This window comes from Ornithodoros turicata, chromosome 2, assembly GCF_037126465.1.
Source record: "Ornithodoros turicata isolate Travis chromosome 2, ASM3712646v1, whole genome shotgun sequence".
Taxonomy (NCBI): Eukaryota; Metazoa; Arthropoda; class Arachnida; order Ixodida; family Argasidae; genus Ornithodoros; species Ornithodoros turicata.
Window position 1 is genome coordinate 67,381,554 of NC_088202.1, and position 18,360 is coordinate 67,399,913.

At 47.7% G+C, this 18,360-nt stretch overlaps 2 protein-coding genes across 3 annotated transcripts in view; one reads left to right on the forward strand and one right to left on the reverse strand.

The window, feature by feature from the left end:
• Nucleotides 1-18,360, forward strand: part of LOC135383663 (uncharacterized) — a 177,315-nt gene that overhangs the window by 110,714 nt on the left and 48,241 nt on the right. The window lies entirely within an intron of this gene.
• On the reverse strand, nucleotides 2,988-3,653 carry LOC135384738 (uncharacterized). The gene has a single exon (XM_064613927.1). It carries the CDS (start codon nucleotides 3,651-3,653, stop codon nucleotides 2,988-2,990), a length of 666 nt encoding a protein of 221 aa, XP_064469997.1.

Here is an 18,360-nt window from a genome sequence, read left to right on the forward strand (position 1 = left end):
TTCTTTCGGTTTCTTGCGAAAATTCATGAAAGCAAAACTTGGTTTTTCGTTTCATGAGAAACTGCAAAAGCTGGTGATATAAAGTGCCGACTACATGTAATGCGTGTTCCTCGGACGTTTCCTAAAAACTAACGCTCTGTAAAATCTTGCGTGCTCCACACACTACGGGAACAACAACACAACAAATAGATCATGACTATGGTCTGGGGTGATTCACCGCTGGAGAGCAGTACACTACCCCATTACACGCGAAACATGAGATGTGAGATATGAAACTGAAGTTATGTGCAAGTACAACACTTGAACTCTCCTCCACTGGCTGCGCAGCGCTACGTCACACAAAAGGAAAGATGAAGAAAGAAACACATGAAAGAAGCGCCAGTGGTCATTGAGATGCAGGGGAGGACCCTACAGCGTCTGGAGCAAACCGGTGGACCAGAGGAACTCCAAGAACATCAGAAGACATCGACGATGTTACACACGGCTCTGACATGGGCCAAGAATTGCAACCAGGTTGAACGTCTGTCGGCCAGCACCACTCAGCTGAGCACTACGGGAACGTGACGATTCTTGCATGAAAGAAGCATTACTCTGTCGTTTGAAAGGTACTCGAACGTTGCTCACAGGCAGAGCCGTCTCAAAGCCAACTTCAGCATGGGGCACGATAAACGCAGTATTAGCGCCGCTACCATATCCGCTAGTTTTTACAGTAGCAGAAGATCATCCCCCTGGAGTTTGGGGTAACAGTGGACAAAATATTCTCGCTGCAAATACGTGTAGCGGCGGACTCTCTCTTCGCTATCCCTACCGTTACTTTCAGTGGAACAGAAAACACGGAACACTGCGGGTGGAAGGGGAGGGACACCTACAAAACAACTTTTTCACGGTTTTGAACAGTGTTAAACGCGGCTTATCCTTTCCTAACGAAAGGAATCCTCAGTGCCTAGAGCAGCGCCTCTGACAGCGAGCTCAGCGAAAACGATTCTCTCTTTCCCATGTCAATTAGCACCCAGGGCGCAACGCGTTAGCAGGCAGCACTGGGATATCTTAAAATTGTTTGTTTATTCAATCTTCCGTGCTGAGGCATGTATAGAACAACTTGTGAGTCTAACTAAAAAACTATATCCCTTGTAGTTAGACTCTAACCGTGTATTCACACGAGCAACATTTGTCCGCGTACTCCACGAGAAGGTGTGAAACACGTCACAGCTTTCTGCTGTTGCGCGAGCGCCCAACGTCATGTCTCCTCGTGTACTGCTAACATTGCGGAATATGATGCGGCACCGCTACAAGATATTCCTCCTTGTAAGTGGTGGCAGACGACAGAAAAAGATGGCGTCGCAAGACGGTGGGAGTCAACGACGCAGTTTCTTGTGATCTGCTCGCAGTCATCGAAGCTTATCCCTGTCTGTGGAAGCTGGATCACCCAGACTATAGGAACGTGGCACTGAAGAATGAAATCTGGCAAGCCCTGGCTACCCAGCTACTGGCAAACCACGGCGGCAACATCACTGCAGATAAGTATATTGCTTGGTCATATGCTTTTTGATGGTTCTGACGGCGTCATTTTTCCGTTTTACCATTTAATTTTGCTCGCTAGTATTAGACCGAGGAAGTCGTGAATGCTTGACGATATGTAGATGTGCTCTTTTACATATCCTAAAAAAAGTGTTCTCCATCAAGAAGAAGCAGTAGCAAGATAGAAAACGGAGAAGGCTTGTCGTAGAAAGCGGCCAGCCTCCAAAGTATATTGGGAAGTGGAGATCTTTCTCTGCTCTTACGTTCCTTCACACAAGATGTCCTGCAGTGCAAGACAATTCAGTCTTGGGGATGGGACTCCATCGCGTAAGTCCTGAGAGTACGATGCGTTGTATCGGTCTTCCTATACTTTAATTTTATACGTCTGTGCTCACCTACATGTGTGCCCACCTTAATTTCCACTTGACTCTTCAATGTTGATCTCTGATGGAGGGCGACGTAAGAAAGTAAATACGATAAGCACCTACGCTCTTTTCTGAAAATTCCAGGTCGAGTCCTGTACAACAAATGCCAGCGAAATTCTGCTATCAATTGCAAATGCGTCAACAGAGCACTCACCCAGCAGGGACAGTTCTCACACAGAAATAGAACCAGTTGTGCAGCAAGCACCTACAGTGAGCACTGCAGCAGTGGCCACAATATCGGGCCGCCGTAGGCATTCGCAACAGAGGGCACAACATAACAGTCCATCTGACAGGTTAGCTGCCATTTCCAAAATAGCAGACGCACTTTCGAAGCCTGCTGATGAGTATGAAGTTTTCGGCAAGGTTGTTGAGTGCAAAATTGACAGAAGAAATGTTAACGTGATGCATTTCAGGTCAGCCATAGTGCAGAAAAGGTGTGTAAACATTGCATGATGCAGGAAAGTTACCAAAATTATTATGAGCCTGTCATACGTGGCAGTTGACGACTATGACTACACGCACATGACGACAAATCATTTGCTACACTACCCACATTTTCAGCCACGAGACTTGTGTTTGAAGGAACAGACTGCAGTTTATATTCGGTATGATAGTAAAAATATGTCATAAAATGTAGGCAGCATCAAGTGCTTTGATATGAAGTGTAGATCATTTACAGATTAAGGTTATTTACAGGTGATAGTTCTTGCATCCTTTTTCCTTCTTTTCAGGGGTACCTACTGTCCTGACGATGCATTGTGCCATATTGTTCTTCGTTATTCATCAGCATCTAAGTGTGTGGGAGCTTCAGCAAGGATTGTTTTGTACAGACACCTAATGCAAACTCTCCAGTAGCTTCATTAGGCACAGTGGACGCAATGACCACCATTCATTCCCATTTTGTGTGGAACATTTTGCATCCTTTGCCATCTTTCGCATACGCTAAATCATCACAGTACTGCTTGCGACATACTTGTTTGATATCTCCAGCCCCCGTAAAAGTGGGTTACCGAACCAAGTTGCTGTGCTACCGTCGCCTTCGCCTCACTTCCGTTCCCCTGGTGGCGGCGGTGCTGCGCAGTAGTAGTAGTTTGACATGTCTTGGCTCCGCGTAAATTGTAGTGTGGTAGGTACCGAAGCGGTTTGAACTGTATCGAATGCACTCTCTACTACATTTCTGGCCCGTGAAAGTCGCTCATTAAATGCATCATCTTCGGGGCAGAGATGGCTTCCCGGGTAAGGCTTCATTATGTTCTCAATGAGAGGGAAAGCGTTGTAACCAAGAAACACTGGTGATAGCAGCAAAGAGCTGTTTGGTAGCTGTATTGGTTTTAGTAGCCCCAGTTTACCAGTTGTCAACAGAGTTTGTAGAGGTGTACCAGACCAGATACCACCATCACTTGAAGAGCCCGAGGCACTTGCATCGACGTACATAAACTTGTACCTGGCATCTACGACTGCAAACAATACGATGCCGTGTGCCTTCTTGTAATTGAAAAACACTGATCCGGACTTCTTCGGCTTAACAATATTTACCTGTTTGCCGTCCATAGCTCCTATACAGTCGGGAAATTGACAGTTCATGCTGAAGTCCTGACATTTCTGCCTCCATGCTGCTTTTGGGTTTGGTAGCTCTACAAGACCAGATAGGTGTTTGCAGATTGCAGTACTTGTAGACCATATCATGTTGTTAGTAGTGCTGTGACCCATTCTTGCCTGAAAGCTCAGTGACTTTTGGCTGTCTCCTGTGGGGAGAATAGAAATAGAAAGAAAAAAATGGAAACGTAGGTCGCACTGGTGCGACCAGCTGTTCCAGGACGCTTGACGTGTGAAAGCACTGAATGATTTAAAATATTATTTCAGCACATATAGGTTGGTCGTCAGTGCACACAGCGCAGGTTGCTAGTGCTGCCTTGGCCAGCTCCCCAGTACCTTCTCAACACTAAAAGGTGGCAAGCTCCGCGAGGGCGTTCTTCAGTGTTGGCCGACTCGAGTCGAAGCGTCGGCAGGTGACTGGCACGTGCTTCGTATTCTCTACAGTTCCGCAAGTTGAACAGTTCGGCGATCCAACGACACCTATCTTATGAAGGAATGCTGCTGTGAACGGGACGTTGAGTCGCAAACGATGGATGACGGACTCTAACGGCCTTGACATCTTCGATGGGTGGCAGTAGGTGCAGTTGGGGTCGATTCGCGAGAGGAACAAGTGATTCATGACGTCGCTTGTCCATATGGTTTTAGAGAGGTGATTACGTAAGGAGGCCAGCAAGTACTTTGCATTGGATTGCGTGAAGTAGATTTTATGAGTAGTTGCTTTATGGTGAGCAATTCGAGCAGCCTAGTCCGCCTTCCCATTTGCACTGATACCGCAGTGCCCTGGGATCCACTGGACGATGACGTTGTGACACTTTGTTTCGGCAGAGTTGTAGTCTGCGATAACACTGTAGACGACCGGCGCAAGTGAGGATGTCGTCGAACCTTGCATAGCTTTGAGGCCAGATTTTGAGTCAGAGAAAATAACCTATGAAGTCGGGATTTCTTTTGACGCTATGCGTACGAGAGCTTCCTCGATGGCGTAGAGCTCTGCCGCTGTTGAGGACGTCCTGTGAGACACACGGATCGCATGGTGCTCTCCCGAGGACGGAATGACGAACGCGCATGTCGACGACTCTTGTGATGTGGACGCATCTGTAAATATCTGCTGGAGTTCCGAGTACTGAGCAACCACATCCCGTGCGAGCTGTATTACAACAGGCCCTGGAGTGTTCTACTTTGAATTGAGGCCTGGCACCTCTGGTGACACCGTAGGAAGTTTCAGCGTCCAGGAGAAAATGGGAGCTGCAGGCAGAGGCTTGAACCGAGGTATTTCCTGTGGGGAGAAATTGAGCACCTCGTGTTCATTGTAAGTACTGTTACAATATGTTGTGATATTGATATGCATCCTTCTACATTGAATAAAGAAATAAACTTTGTTTTGTACTTTTGGGTAAGGCTGGCATGCACTTCCAAATATTTTTCTTTTTCTTTTTAATGGGGCTGTTTATCGTCGTTACAATACGTAATTAGAGACAAGGAAGGGAAAGTATGGGTGTAGTATGCTATAAAACAAGCACTGTCATCAATGTATGGCTCATCTGATGTCTAATCTGCATCCTCCCAATGAAACAGTTCTGCTCTGGTACTTGGATGAGAACCCCTCTTCATTTGCCGTAACGTTCGCAGTAGGCGCATTTTCTTATAATGTGCATTGGCCAGACAAAAAAAAAACTCCTATTGTTTACCACGGCAAATTTTCGTTGGCGAATAGTACGCTAGTCAGAATGAACGAAGCAGATGTAGTGTACCTGTAGCGAGATATCTTAGTGTTCAGGGTTGTTAAAGTTACTTTTCAAAAGTAACTAAGTTACAGTTACAGATACTCAGCTTCAAAAGTAATTAAGTTACAGTTAGAGTTACTGACAGGAAAAAATACTGAGATACAGTTACAAATACATTGGAAAAGTGTCCGAGTACGGGTGGAGTTACCTTTTGCAATTCTGTACGCAGACCATATCTTTCGCCTTTGGGTCATAATAGGTGTCACTCTAGAGCCACAGAGACATCCCTTCTTGGGTAATCGTACTTAATTCCAGGCAAAACAATGAAAGGAACGCCTAAACCGAGAGTGACTGAGACAGGGACAAAACCTGGCTCACTGAGTAACAAATAAACATTTTAATTGCCAATAAATCTCACTGAGTTTCGCATGGCCATCAGATCCATGGACTAAATATCTTATGCTCCGACTAGTTCTCTGTGAGACTGCGATTCTGGTAGATTATATCAAATGCGTACAATGAATACAGTACATCACACAAGCAAAAAATGCGCAGCACAGCACTATCTACGCTCTGCAAGCACCACTGAAGTATAAAGTGCCTCAACGCCTCAAGAGTGAACGATGAAAGATGAAAGTCACTGAAAAGGTTAGCCAGCTGTAGGGATCGAACCCACATCTTCTGGATTGCCGGTCCAGGGCTCTTTCAGTCTCAGGCCGGTTTCAGTGACTTTCATCTTTCATCGTTGATTTCTTAGGCAATTTGAGGCTTTGTTTGTATCTGTCCCTTCTATGTTGTTCCAGCCTCAGAACATCAGTTTATCTCTTGCCTCAAGAGTGTCTGTACTCGCACACTCGTTTGAGAATCACACAATTGGTTCACACTGCGCATTCATCACACTTGGTACTTCTTGTTCGCAAGCAGTAGCACAGTCATCTCAAAGTTTTTGTCCGTCATCCGAGTACCCACAAGCCCTTCAAGGCTGAAGAGCCTTTCCACAGAGCTCTGCACTGCTTGGTAGGGCAGGGAGGATCCCTAGTGTCGGCGCTCCCTTCGCCCCATCTCCTGCTCGGCGACAGTGTTTTACCATTTTTACTCAAACAATACTCAAAAAGACAGATACAAGTTACTGAAAAAAGTAATTAAGTTACAGTTAGAAGCAAGTGTTTGAAAATGTATCTAATATTTCCTCAAGATACACAAAAAGTATCTAAGTACACGTACTCAGGTACTTTTACTAAGTTACTTAACAACCCTGTTAGTGTTACACTAAGTTTCTCGTACGGTGCAATTGCGCTTCGCATGACTGTGTCCTGCTTCAGGAGATCTGGTCGCAGCTGTGTCTGTGCGTAACACGCAGCGATATGCGTTTGGATCGCTCAGCTCTAGCTCGGGAATAAGTTGTTGTATCCCCCTGTGTTTGGGGTACAAGACCCTCGTTTTCCAAGACCCACGTTTTCCTTTTCTTTGAGCTATCGCCTTCATGTAGACCATCAATAAGTAGCGCAAGACACAGGAGCTTCCTTTGCGTACTGTTCATTGTTTCGCCAACAGTGGTTGTGTCATTCACAGCGCTTGAAACGTTTGGAGTGCCGTCTGCTCGCTTGTGTGACTATACGGTAAAGGGCTGTTTATACTCCGGCGTAACGTCGACGACCAAGCAACCGTCAGCAGTCAACCGTGTTGCGCGGTTGACTGCCGACGGCTGCCGTCTGAGTGTTTATACTCAAGCGGCAGACGAAGACGAAGTAGAAACAGCACATGAAAGCCAGTGTAGCATATGCCGTACTGCAGTGTACACTGCCGTATGCAGTGTGCATATGCATAACTTCTGAATGTTCCCTCTTCATTCCTCCTCCTTTACCATGCGTGACGTCAAAGGTAGTCTCGTGTGGGCCACCGGCTGTTTTTCGGGCACGAGCTTTGTAACTTCTTCGTACCACATGGATGACGTGTCATCTGCTTCCTCGATTTCGTTCGAAAATATTCGCCTGCGGTAAAAGCAAAACCTACAGAAAGCCGTACACGACGAATGCCGGTGAGGTGAAGCCCAGTGTCGCTGGGCTGCTTTTCCATGCATTAGTGCCTAATCACACAAAGGAAAATATTCCTTTTCTAATTATGAGTCACTTGGGAATGAGAGATCGTATTCACTGAAATATCATACGGATTGATGTCGCACTGTTACCTCAACACGTTTTTGGTGTGGAGTCTCCCTTTAACTGCACATCCATATCCTAGAGACAAGTTATCGACCTTTATTTTGAGTCTAGAACTATTTCAGAATTTTACAACACGTGCTTCAGTACGGAATACCGAATAAACAATGTTTAGAAATCCCAGTCCTGCCTGCGCACGCGTTGCGCCCTCTACTCTTATTGTCATGGAAAACAGATAATTGTCGATTGGGTTTCGTTTTCGCTGACCTTCGCACGTATTATCGGTGACGTATTCATGATACACTCGCGGTGTATGCTGCCAAATGTGGCAACATGAACACCACGCGTAACAGCAGGTAGGAACGCGATCCTGCTTGAGCCAATTCGAAGCTCAAGGACCTTTTTCATACCCGTGTCGTATCCTAGCGGCTGTTCAACGAACCACCGTTGGCGCGCGCCAAAAGAAACCCACTTGGGTAGCATAAAGGACCAAAACCAGTCTTGGAGTGGAGCCGACGTGTTCGTGCGGTGCCCCCACTGATCCCCACTCCTGTCGTCGCCATCTAGCGTCATGTATGGAACATGGCGATAACCATGTCCGGCGTACACAAGGTCATCGGCACCGCATGAGCGGCTGTGAAAAGGTCCATTAGAAAATAGGAAAACCGAGAGGGCGTAGACGGAAGCGAAAGTTGCAACGAAAGGCAATCAATCGGCAACCTCTCAAAAGGCGGCCCTTTCGTGCTTGCCACAGGAAACTCGAAAGGGAAGGGCTGTTTGAAATTGAGCAGATGGTTCTCTTTCCAAGGGAAAGGGAGCTTGGAAAGGAAAGTAGGGACGTTTAAAAATTCGTGCCTAACACTTCTTGACTCTGTGTATTTAAGCTCCCTTAGAGTATTTTTACGTTCTTTATTGTGTAACAGGCATCTTGCGAGGGCAAAGTGAGTTTCGCAAGAGTAAGGTAGGATGAGACTGAGGAGAAGCCGGAGTAGCAGAGTAAAGACGGGCGGAGAAGCGTAGAAAGAGAATAAAAGTTTACTCTCGATTTGTGTTTTGTGTCACTTGTATGTTGCACGACAGATTTGCCCCCGCTGCCGGCCACTAGATTAATTTCATTTACATAGTGGAGGGTTTTCGTGAAGACTCCACAACATCTCAGTTATAGACACACTTCTATTCGTAAACAAGACGACGCATCTGCGCATGCGCATAGATCAGTCGTCGCTGGTGTTCATAAGGGTGTAGGTAAGCGTATGGTGTGTACGGCGTATTTGGCCTTTCCGTACCGTGTAGCACATCCAATAGCTACACCACTCTGCGGCATACCTTTAATAACGACCGAAAACACGCAGTGACTCTAGGATCCGCGATTTTGCCACACCAAACAGAACAGCAGCGCCACCGCATCGGTGCGACTCAGTGTCGCTTTCACTGCTCGCTCGCGTTACTACTAGCTACAAGTGGACCCTCAAACCTGCCCTCACTGTGGTGAGATGGAAATAAGGAACACATAAATCTCCATTACCCGCTCTACCAATCTTTCAGGACGACTTCGTTTACTGTGTCTTTAGATCAGCTAGACTCTCGACCTCACACTGCAACGAAATCACTTGGTCTATGGTGAAATCCACCTCACCAACGCTCTGCCCCTAATAACACTGTTCATCTGTCTTCACCCTGCAGAATTTCAGCCCGCGCAGTGAGGCTCATCGCTATATTTTCACGAAGTTGTCCTGTGTTGATTTCGTGAGAACTGATTTTCTCACGTTTCTTTTGTAAAACCTTCCACAATCGCATTAGGGTCAACGTCCCACAATGAGTGCTCTGGATCATTTGATCCAACCTCAACGGCCCTGCCTGTGGGACGTTTTTTTCTTGCCAGAGACCAACTGGAATAAACGTGGGTCGTTGTCTCCTTCTGCATCCGCTGCAGTGGCGTTAGAGACCGGGTTCAGCTAATGTGTTCAGGGGCTTAATCGCTTCCTCGTCTAAGGAGTTAACGAGGGACAGCCGTCAGCAAGTACACGTGATACAGTACGTGCATGGTGCCCTTCGCGTTCTATACGTGAAGGGTGCACCGTACGATATGTGCAATGCATCACGTGCCCGTCGTAACGAATATCAGGCCCTTCGTTAAATCCTTTGACGTTTAAGTGATTAATCTTAATTAGGTGTCTCATCAGTTTCATCAGATTCATCATTTTCAAGCTCATCAGGCTCAAACTCGTCATTTTCATCTCTTGGCGAGCCGGCCTAGATGAATCAGTCGGTAGCGTGTCCGCCTTCTGATCCCAAGCTCGCAGGTTCAAACCCAGCCGAGGACTGCGGCAACTTGGTGGACAAGTTGCTTAGACAGGCAGTCTTTTACGAGGGACGTTAAATGTGATGTGCCGTGTGTCGAGATTGCGGCACACGTTAAAGAACCCTCAGGTGGGCAAAATTAATCCGCAATGTGGCGTCCCTCATGATCACAGTTGTCTCGCGACGTAAAGTCCCGAATTATTATCATCTCGTGGCCGTATTATGGAGGGTCCTGAGCAGAGTGTTAAAGCGAAAATTATATCGCTTGGGCTCAGGTTTCGGGTTCACATATAAAGGTTCGGTTCCGATTCAGCTCCAGGCCACCATATTTATCGGCTCAAAAGGGCTCGTGAATAGATTAACCTGTTAAAAACCGGTTCGTTGCGTAACATACGTGCGACGAGACCGTGAATACAATCTGATGCACAACCTAATTCGGGTGGTCATTTCATGGCAACACGGCCTAGCGCTCGGAAATTCCTACTGTGGCGCCTGCTCTTGATCACGTGACCGTTGCCACCCGCAGATGAGTGCCAGGTATCTAGCGGTTTTAGTCGCTTGGATCACGCTATAGGGCATCGCGGTTGCTCGCCTTCGTGTTTGATCGGCTGCTAACCCACGCGAACTTCGACGTGTGGTCCAATGCGGACTCTCGACACCCTCACAGTGCGGATGTGACGACATCGGATATAGTTGGGCAACCCGCTGCACGGTTGTATTGAGGCCGGGCGAAAAAAGTGCTAGCTGGCAAATTTCTGGCACTTGGAAAGCGCCACGCGAACATACGAGATTGCTGCGCTTTGATCAAGCGAACATGACTGTTCGGGATCTCGCAAAAAAAGCTGCAACGAAGTGACCACTCGAATACGCCATAAAAAATCTTCCTAGAGTAGCCACATGTGCAATAACGACAAGAATAAGGCTTATCGTTCCTTTTACTCGTATCGGGAGTGAAGGTAATAGCGAGTGTTAGTACATCGGAAGAATTCTACGAAAACGATACGATAAAGGAAGTTATGAAATCGAGATTTAGCAACGTGATGTCAAAGAAGCAGGGCGATTGACTTATCTAGCTTTCGGAAATGTTATCGTGCATACCTTCTGGTGTAGTAAAACTGCCTAATAGGGAGTCTTAATACATCAGAAGGAACTCTACGAAAACAATAAGATAAAGCATGCTATCAAATCCAAGCTTAGCAATGTGATGTCAGCGGCCACTAAGAAACAGGGCCATTGGCTTATCATGTTTTCGGTGCTGTTATCGTGAACACCTTCCGACCTTCTAAAACCCGCTGGTGGAACACATGTAACCGAAAGACTGTAGGCCGAGTTGGACACGTATACAGCCTCCACGTTTTTTGAGATCACAAGTGACTGTACAACATACAAAACAAAACGTATCAATGAATGTATCAAAACGAGTCAGACACATGCACAGTGTCTTACCCTATAAAAGTCTACCCGGGCCAGCATGCCGTGCTCGCCAATTACTCAATGCAGGTGGCAAATTGTGTTGTCTACATATAAAGCTCATAAGTACATTCAATCATGGTAAATTTCGAAGTGATTGAGCACTGCAGCGGAAAAGTTATAACGCGAAACATGCGTTTCCCGTAGTCAAAACAGTCAAGATGGCGGTGTTGCGAAGCGCAGTTGAGACGCTGCTCCCCAGACAGCGATGTCTCGCGTATACTGCCAGCCGGATGGAACTGCGGTTTTCATTTCGCTTGCGTGTAACTGTCGCATTTTGCTCCCGGAATGAGCAACGTGAAGAAAGAAATTGCCGCCGGAATTAGCAGACGACAGCCAAAAGGGATGTCGTCTGCTAACTGAACGACAGTGAAATAACATAACGCGGAGACGTCTCTGCCAAAGCGACAGCTGACAGGTCGTCCTCTGGGGAGCAGCGTCTCTACTGCGCTTCGCAACACTACCATCTTGGTTGTTTTGACTACTGGCATCGCACGTTTTGCGTTATAACTTTGAGCTGCGGTGCTCAATCACGTCGAAATTTACCACGATTAAATTAAATGTTCTTATGAACTTTATATGTAGACAACACAATTTGCCACCTGCATTGAGTAATTGGCGAGCACAGCGTGCCGGGGCGGGTAGGCTTTTATAGGGTAAGACCCTGTATATTGGCACACGCAGGACAGCTTTACAAACGGACGCAACCACATCACATCATCTAGAGTGTCGGGTGAGCCTCTTTTCGGAGTGTTCGATTCCGGAAAACGCTCGTTTTGCGCTCACTTGCGCGACTTGAGGGCGTTTATTTGTTCTATTGTGCCAGAGCCATTTATAGAGAGTTTGGTCATTAGGAGGAGCCTTACTTGAACCGCGTCATGCGACGTCACGGCTGAACGACCTCCCTCGCCGCGCTTTATTGTTGTCCAGTCGTCAACCGGTCGCTGACGCCATATTGATGCAAAGCGCCGTTCACGAAGCAAGGGGAAGACACGTGCGTGGACGCGATACGTGTCATTCGAGAACCTTTCGTCCTTGAATCCTTTGAGTTTGGTAACAAAGCCCCCATAACGCAGGCGCCTGTCGGTCATAAGCCAGCGATTCTGGTAGGTTACATTGAGCGTGACAAAAGTACCTGTCGACCAGCCGGTGGACTGCATCGAAATGGCGCCTACCTGCTGGCTGGTAAGCGGATTTTGCTTGGATTCAGGCTTTTTGGGCGGTGCAACAGCGACTCAGACGTCAAAACAGGCTCCGCCCGTGAAGCAGCAAAAGATCAAAAGATTGCCAAGCTCTCTCTATATACGGCTCAGTACCGTGCATCACAGACAACGTAATCCTAAAGAAGCCATAAAAGTCAGCTCTGGGTAACATTGAAAATCAGTTACGTTAAGAGAACTGTCTGTCTGAACTGGGCAATCGAATTTCTTCACTCAGTTCTGTTCCATCCATCTTTCTTCAATCCTTTAATCAGTTCAATCGGTTCAGCCTAAAAACAACGGCTATTTCTGGTTCCGTTCTACACTCTGTTTCGGAGTGCCTGCCACACAGCGAACTACTCCTTCCGGGAGTATTGTGGTTGAATGACCAGCCTACGCCTCAATTGGAGAAGTAGGCTGAGAGCGTCGACCTTCCATTGCTTCAGCGGCGTCCTCTTCCTAGGTAGCCCTTAAGAACTCAGGCACATAAATTGTCGACCGAGCAGTGAAGGCTTACGCATACAGGATTCCTTAATAGCATGTAATTCAGAGTAGATTTACACGTAATGTGGGTCCCCACGCATGTGTGGCTACGTGGTACGCCCCCAGGAACACACGTCGTCCTACGGACGTCCCAAAGTGTCACCGTGTCTTCCTCCTTCAGAGCTTCTCGCTAGGACATCCTCAGGGTAATTTGGACTGTCCGTGAGGGGTCTGGCGGATACAACCTGCGCGGCTCATTTGGGCCATCTCGGGGGTGCAGCGGAAGGATCGGGCACGAGTGATGGTAGGCCACCGTTTTTTAAACTTTTGATTACAAATAAGCTACTGTCTTAACTACTGTAAAGGCTTTTTAAGCAAAGCTTCCATACCAGTATCCTATAAAGGTCTGCATATCTCAACTGACGTTTCCAAAAGTTTCCCTCGTGACTCCCCTGGCTTCCCGCCAATAGACCGCCGACATTCTCCCCCCAGCTTTCCACATGCCCCGACGTGCCTCTCTTCAAGCTGCCGCATTAGTTCACGGAATGCGCCTCGATGTGGTGCCTCGTAGTGGCGTTACCAGCTGATACAAGCTGACTCTCACCATTGCTGTCACTGCGGTGCTGTAGAAAATCTAGAGCACATCCTTCTCCATTGCCCACGCTACTTACCTTCCCTAACCGTACTCTGCGGATCCCTTAACGAGCTGTACTATCGCTCAATCTCTCACACAAAACTGCTTGGCCCCTAGCCACATCCAGCCCATAACATAGGACATCATAGGACTTCGATCCTTATTGTGAAGGGGCTCATTATTTCATTTCAGACTCATTATTTAAGTTTGAGCTCATTTGAGCTCAGGTACCAGGTACCAGGAGGTACCAGGTACCAGGAGGTACCAGGTACCAGGAGGTACCAGGTACCAGCAGCTCAACAATTTGAGCTCATTATTTCATTTCAAGCCATTTCAGACGGCATCACCACCAGCAGTGCGGTAGAGTATCGCCCCTGGCGATGAAACTTCCCATTCATCATATCACAATAAAGTTGTTGTTGTTCCGAAAGTTCCAATAGTGGAAATTTGTGCTGTTGTCATTCTAATCCTGGAGTACAGTTCGGGGAAAATAAAATAAAAGCACCATTGTGGGAAAATAAAATAAAAGCAGTCAAAAAACAAGAGAATTCATCCTCCTGCAAATAACCTGACACTGTTCTAACTCGGTCCCTGAGAACGTCCTTGGGACATTCTTAAGCATACTGTAAGAACGTTGAGGAGTGCCATTGCTACACTTGGAGGATATCCTAACGATCGACTTCACCCTCTTGGAGACGTCATTTCGTCCCTGTATTGCAATCTTCGGATATCCCAGGGATGCCAGTGTGTTCCTGGAGGCATGTCGCAGGGTAGGGCTGCGGATAATTTCTACCAAAATTCTCCGACACACCATGCTGGGAGCAATGTTTACTTCCCCCAGATTGCTACCGTCCTCGGCCGGGATCAAAGCCGCGACGTTAAGCTCAGGAAGCGAGAACGCTACCGACTGAGCATCTAAGGCCTGCAATAGAACTCAGCAAGTCGCTTTTTAGAAAATGTGCTCTAAAAAAATATCAGGAGCTTGATAAACACGCGTCCTCTTACCGCGAGCACTTTGTCCTTTTCTCCAACTTCATCCGTTCTAATAATGCTCTCTGTTTGACGTACGTAATACCGCCCTTAAAAACAAGTACGCTAAATAAAAGAGGGCGGTGGAACGCTCGCTAAAACACTGCATATGCCTTTGTCGAATACTACAGCTTTCCACCTTATTTCGAAATCTTCAACTTTCACTGATTTCCATTTTGTCATGCTGCTTTAAGTGCCACCCTACCGGGAAGGATGCGGGTTTTCCTTTTTCTTTGTTTCTGATGGGGCCGTGGGGAGATTTCCATTTTCTGCAACAGCGAAATCCGAAAGTGCTGCGAATCGATTGGTGTGTTCGATGCAGAAACAGTGAGAAGCACACTGTTACAACCTGGCGGCGGATTGATGAAGTGGAGTGGAAGCGACATCGGTTTGAAGGTCACAATAGAATCGTAATGTCACAGTTGCTCTGTGCGACAACAGAATAGTGAAGAGCAAGACCAAGTAAAGTTGGAGGAGTAATGCGAAATATGTGCGAATCATGTTTTTTGTTATTATACAGTGTTGTTTGACATTGTTTTTTTGCGATTTGCAACAATATTTGAAGTGTTCAGACACCGTAGGAGTGAAAGAAAATTTCGTAGCACGAAAGGACACAGAAAGGACGCAGCGGCATGTAACGGGGGAGCAAATCAGAGCATAGAAGTCCACTGGCTGGTTCGTCGGGACCGCAGCGGCCCGAGAGTATGTCATTATCAGAGGGTGGGCTGACGCAGACCGTATTCTACAGGAGAACTTTATTCGGTTTGCGCGTGCCAAGTAGGGCGTTCGCTCCTCTTCCCCAGTGCCGCCCCCTTCCGGCATACTCAACATCCTCCCACGGCCGCCTTGGACGAGTTTGCTTCCAGCGGGTACAAGCGTTGGGGAGGGCGCCGGAGCTGCTGACCACTCGGGAGGAGAACTGCGAAACAGCGTTCGACACCATCTATTCCTCGGAAGGAACCAAGTATGCGTCCAACCTTCCAAACCAGACGTGGCAGTATATTGTCCTCCACTATCACGACGTCACCGATGCGTATGCGCTGCGGCGCCCTCGGTGGACTGTGGTGCGCAGAACGCAGAAGCAGGAGATACCCCTTCGTGCAACGCGTTCATAACTGCAGAAGAAGCTGCAGCAATTCTCCACCGAGGTTTATGCCCTTGTCCAGTATATCGTTAAGCGAATTACTTCCCGGTTCATGCGAAGAGGCGTCGAACACGACACGAACCTTGGTTGTCACCACTTCCCGCCGGATGACTGCGTGATGAGGAAGATAATACACATGATGTCACTTTGGTCCCACGGCTCCACTCTCTCCGCATGACCCTCGTTGAAGTACCCACTGATTGTGCGGTCATATTCTCGCAGCACGTTCAGATGAGCTTCGAAACGTTTAAGTTGACGCTGTAGCCTTGCCTCAGCGACGGTTCGGTTCGTAGTGGACAAAAGGTCGGGCTACTTTAGCATCAAGGGAACGACGTATCGTCCCTCTTCCTTGTATACTGCATTCTGGAACTGGTCAAATACCGTGCGCTCCTCGGTGGTTTGGGAATGAGATGAATCGGTTATGCCAATGGCATAAGTCTCCACATCTCCGAAGGGTCGATTACTTCTTCGTTACCGCAAGCGACATTCAAGTAGCCTAAAAAGAGTGCGACAGTGTTGCCGCCCATGGGTGCCGGAAGGCTTGAACTTGAGTGGACTCCTTGGACCACTCAGCCGAACACAGTCTCCATGGCACAAATGCGGTGGCCTAGGCGCTCGATGCGTCCTGTAAACACGCTCCAGTAGAAATCTGAGCCTATAAGGACGCTAATGACAGAGGTTTCCCTGGTACAAGAACTAGGTTGGTCGGCGAAGAGGAGGTTCTTCCGAGGAATGTTCCGGCAGATCCGTGGCCAAGGTAGTTACGGTACATACTTCTGGAACCTCCAGCGCTTCTAGGGTGACGGCATTGGAGCTAAATCGGCTGCTAAGAGTGAGCTTGACTCTTTGGCAATGGTACCGCCGCGCCCGACTCGTGCTTCCGAACGTAAGTACGGTGAGGTCTTCCTGTTCTTCACAAGGAAAATGCAGTTTGTGGGAAAGATTGCTCTTTATAAACGTCCTCTGCACTCTTAAAAATGAACTTCACCACATAGCACTCTCCTAGCCAACCATCACTCCGAATGACAACGTTCTCGCCTCTGATTTGCCTAGGAGGAGCCTATTTTGTGCCGTGCATAATGGACACAAAATAGACTCCTCCTCCCGTTTTCAACAAATCAGAGGCGAGAACGTTGCCATTCGGAGTGATGGTTGGCTAGGAGCGTGCTATGTGGTGAAGTTCATTTCTAAGAGTGTGGCTGCCGGTATCGAGCAGTAGTCGTACCACGACGTTGCCACGTTCTCCAGACGCCCATACTGTCGCTGTCTGTAGTAATATCGGATGAACAACCCCGCTGCTGGTATCAGTCGCAGTCACAGTAGCTGTAGCGTGCTGTGGACTCTGTGTTTCTGCTGTGGACTGGGAGTTGGAGTCCCCGCAGGCAGATGACGTTAGTGAATAGCTCGCGTCAGATCGCTTTCATAAGTCACACAGAATAGTCAGATGACGGCCTGAGCAGCCCGGACATTTCAGTGCCGCTGCAGTGCGGCATTGACGAGCCATGTGCCCACGCTTGTCGCACTTGAAACCAGGGTAGGATAGCGGGCGTATTTTGGTTACCGTTTCCATTTTCGATACTCCTATATTGTTGTTTCCGTTATCCGTTTCTGATACCGGCCTTTCAATTTCGTTCCTGTTACGTTTCCGTTACTGTTTCCGGTAGTGGAACGTAACAGAGCCGCGGGATGACAGCCTGTCCGGTTCTATCAGCGCCCTGTTTTGCCCAAATGCTGCTGCGGTGTCAGGCGTACACACTACACAAGTAATTTTACGTCGTTGGGATGCGCACATCTTGCAAGATTAAAAATAAAAGTAGGGACATGTCTTCAGTCCCTCGGAGTCCAGCAACTCAAGACGGCGTAACCTTCATCCAATGTCGCATTCATAAGTGGACACTATCAGTAGCAAATAACACTGCCATGGCCACGGTGAAAAAAGAAAAGAAAAGAAAAGAAACTACAAAATAAGTAACTAAAGATCGTAGTGCCTGCTCCTCGTGCTATGGTGAAGTACGGTGTTGATGGCATGAATTATGAGGGCTGGGACGAGGTAAGCGACGGAGGCAACCTCGAAATCCAGTATTGCGCGCTCTCGTGTAGTATTTAGAGCATTACAGGGAATGGAGTCATCAAAACGAAAACAAAAAAATGAAAAGTCACTCAAATGTCATCGCACAACAGGAATAACCATTACCCGAATTCAGAACCGGACGATAAATTCGTTTCCGTTTCTGTTTCCGGTTATGGAGGACCGTGGTATTCGTTTCCGTTATCGTTATCATCTCCAATTTCGGTGATATACCGTTTCTGTTTCCGTTACCATTACCGTTACCCCTCCCTGCTTGAAACAGCAACGCCTTGTTGTCAGACTCCTTCGCTTTTCATCTGCTGATAATGAGTCTTTTGTCTCGCACTTTGTCTCTCTCTTTGTGTCGCACTCCTGGGTTGTATGACCAGACTGGTCACACAAGGCACACGTGAGCTGATCGCGAGCGGCGGATCCTGTAGCCAGTGCCAAGGCAGACGGAAGGTGGGAGGAGCTCCGTGATTGTACTCGTTCGGTTGATGCGAGATTCGAGTTTTCTTTCACGCGTGCTGCCTTGGCCTCCTCTCGGCTCTCCACTTGGACCTTCAGAAACTCCATGACAGTCTTTACTTCTTCCGCACGAGAGTCTGCTGCG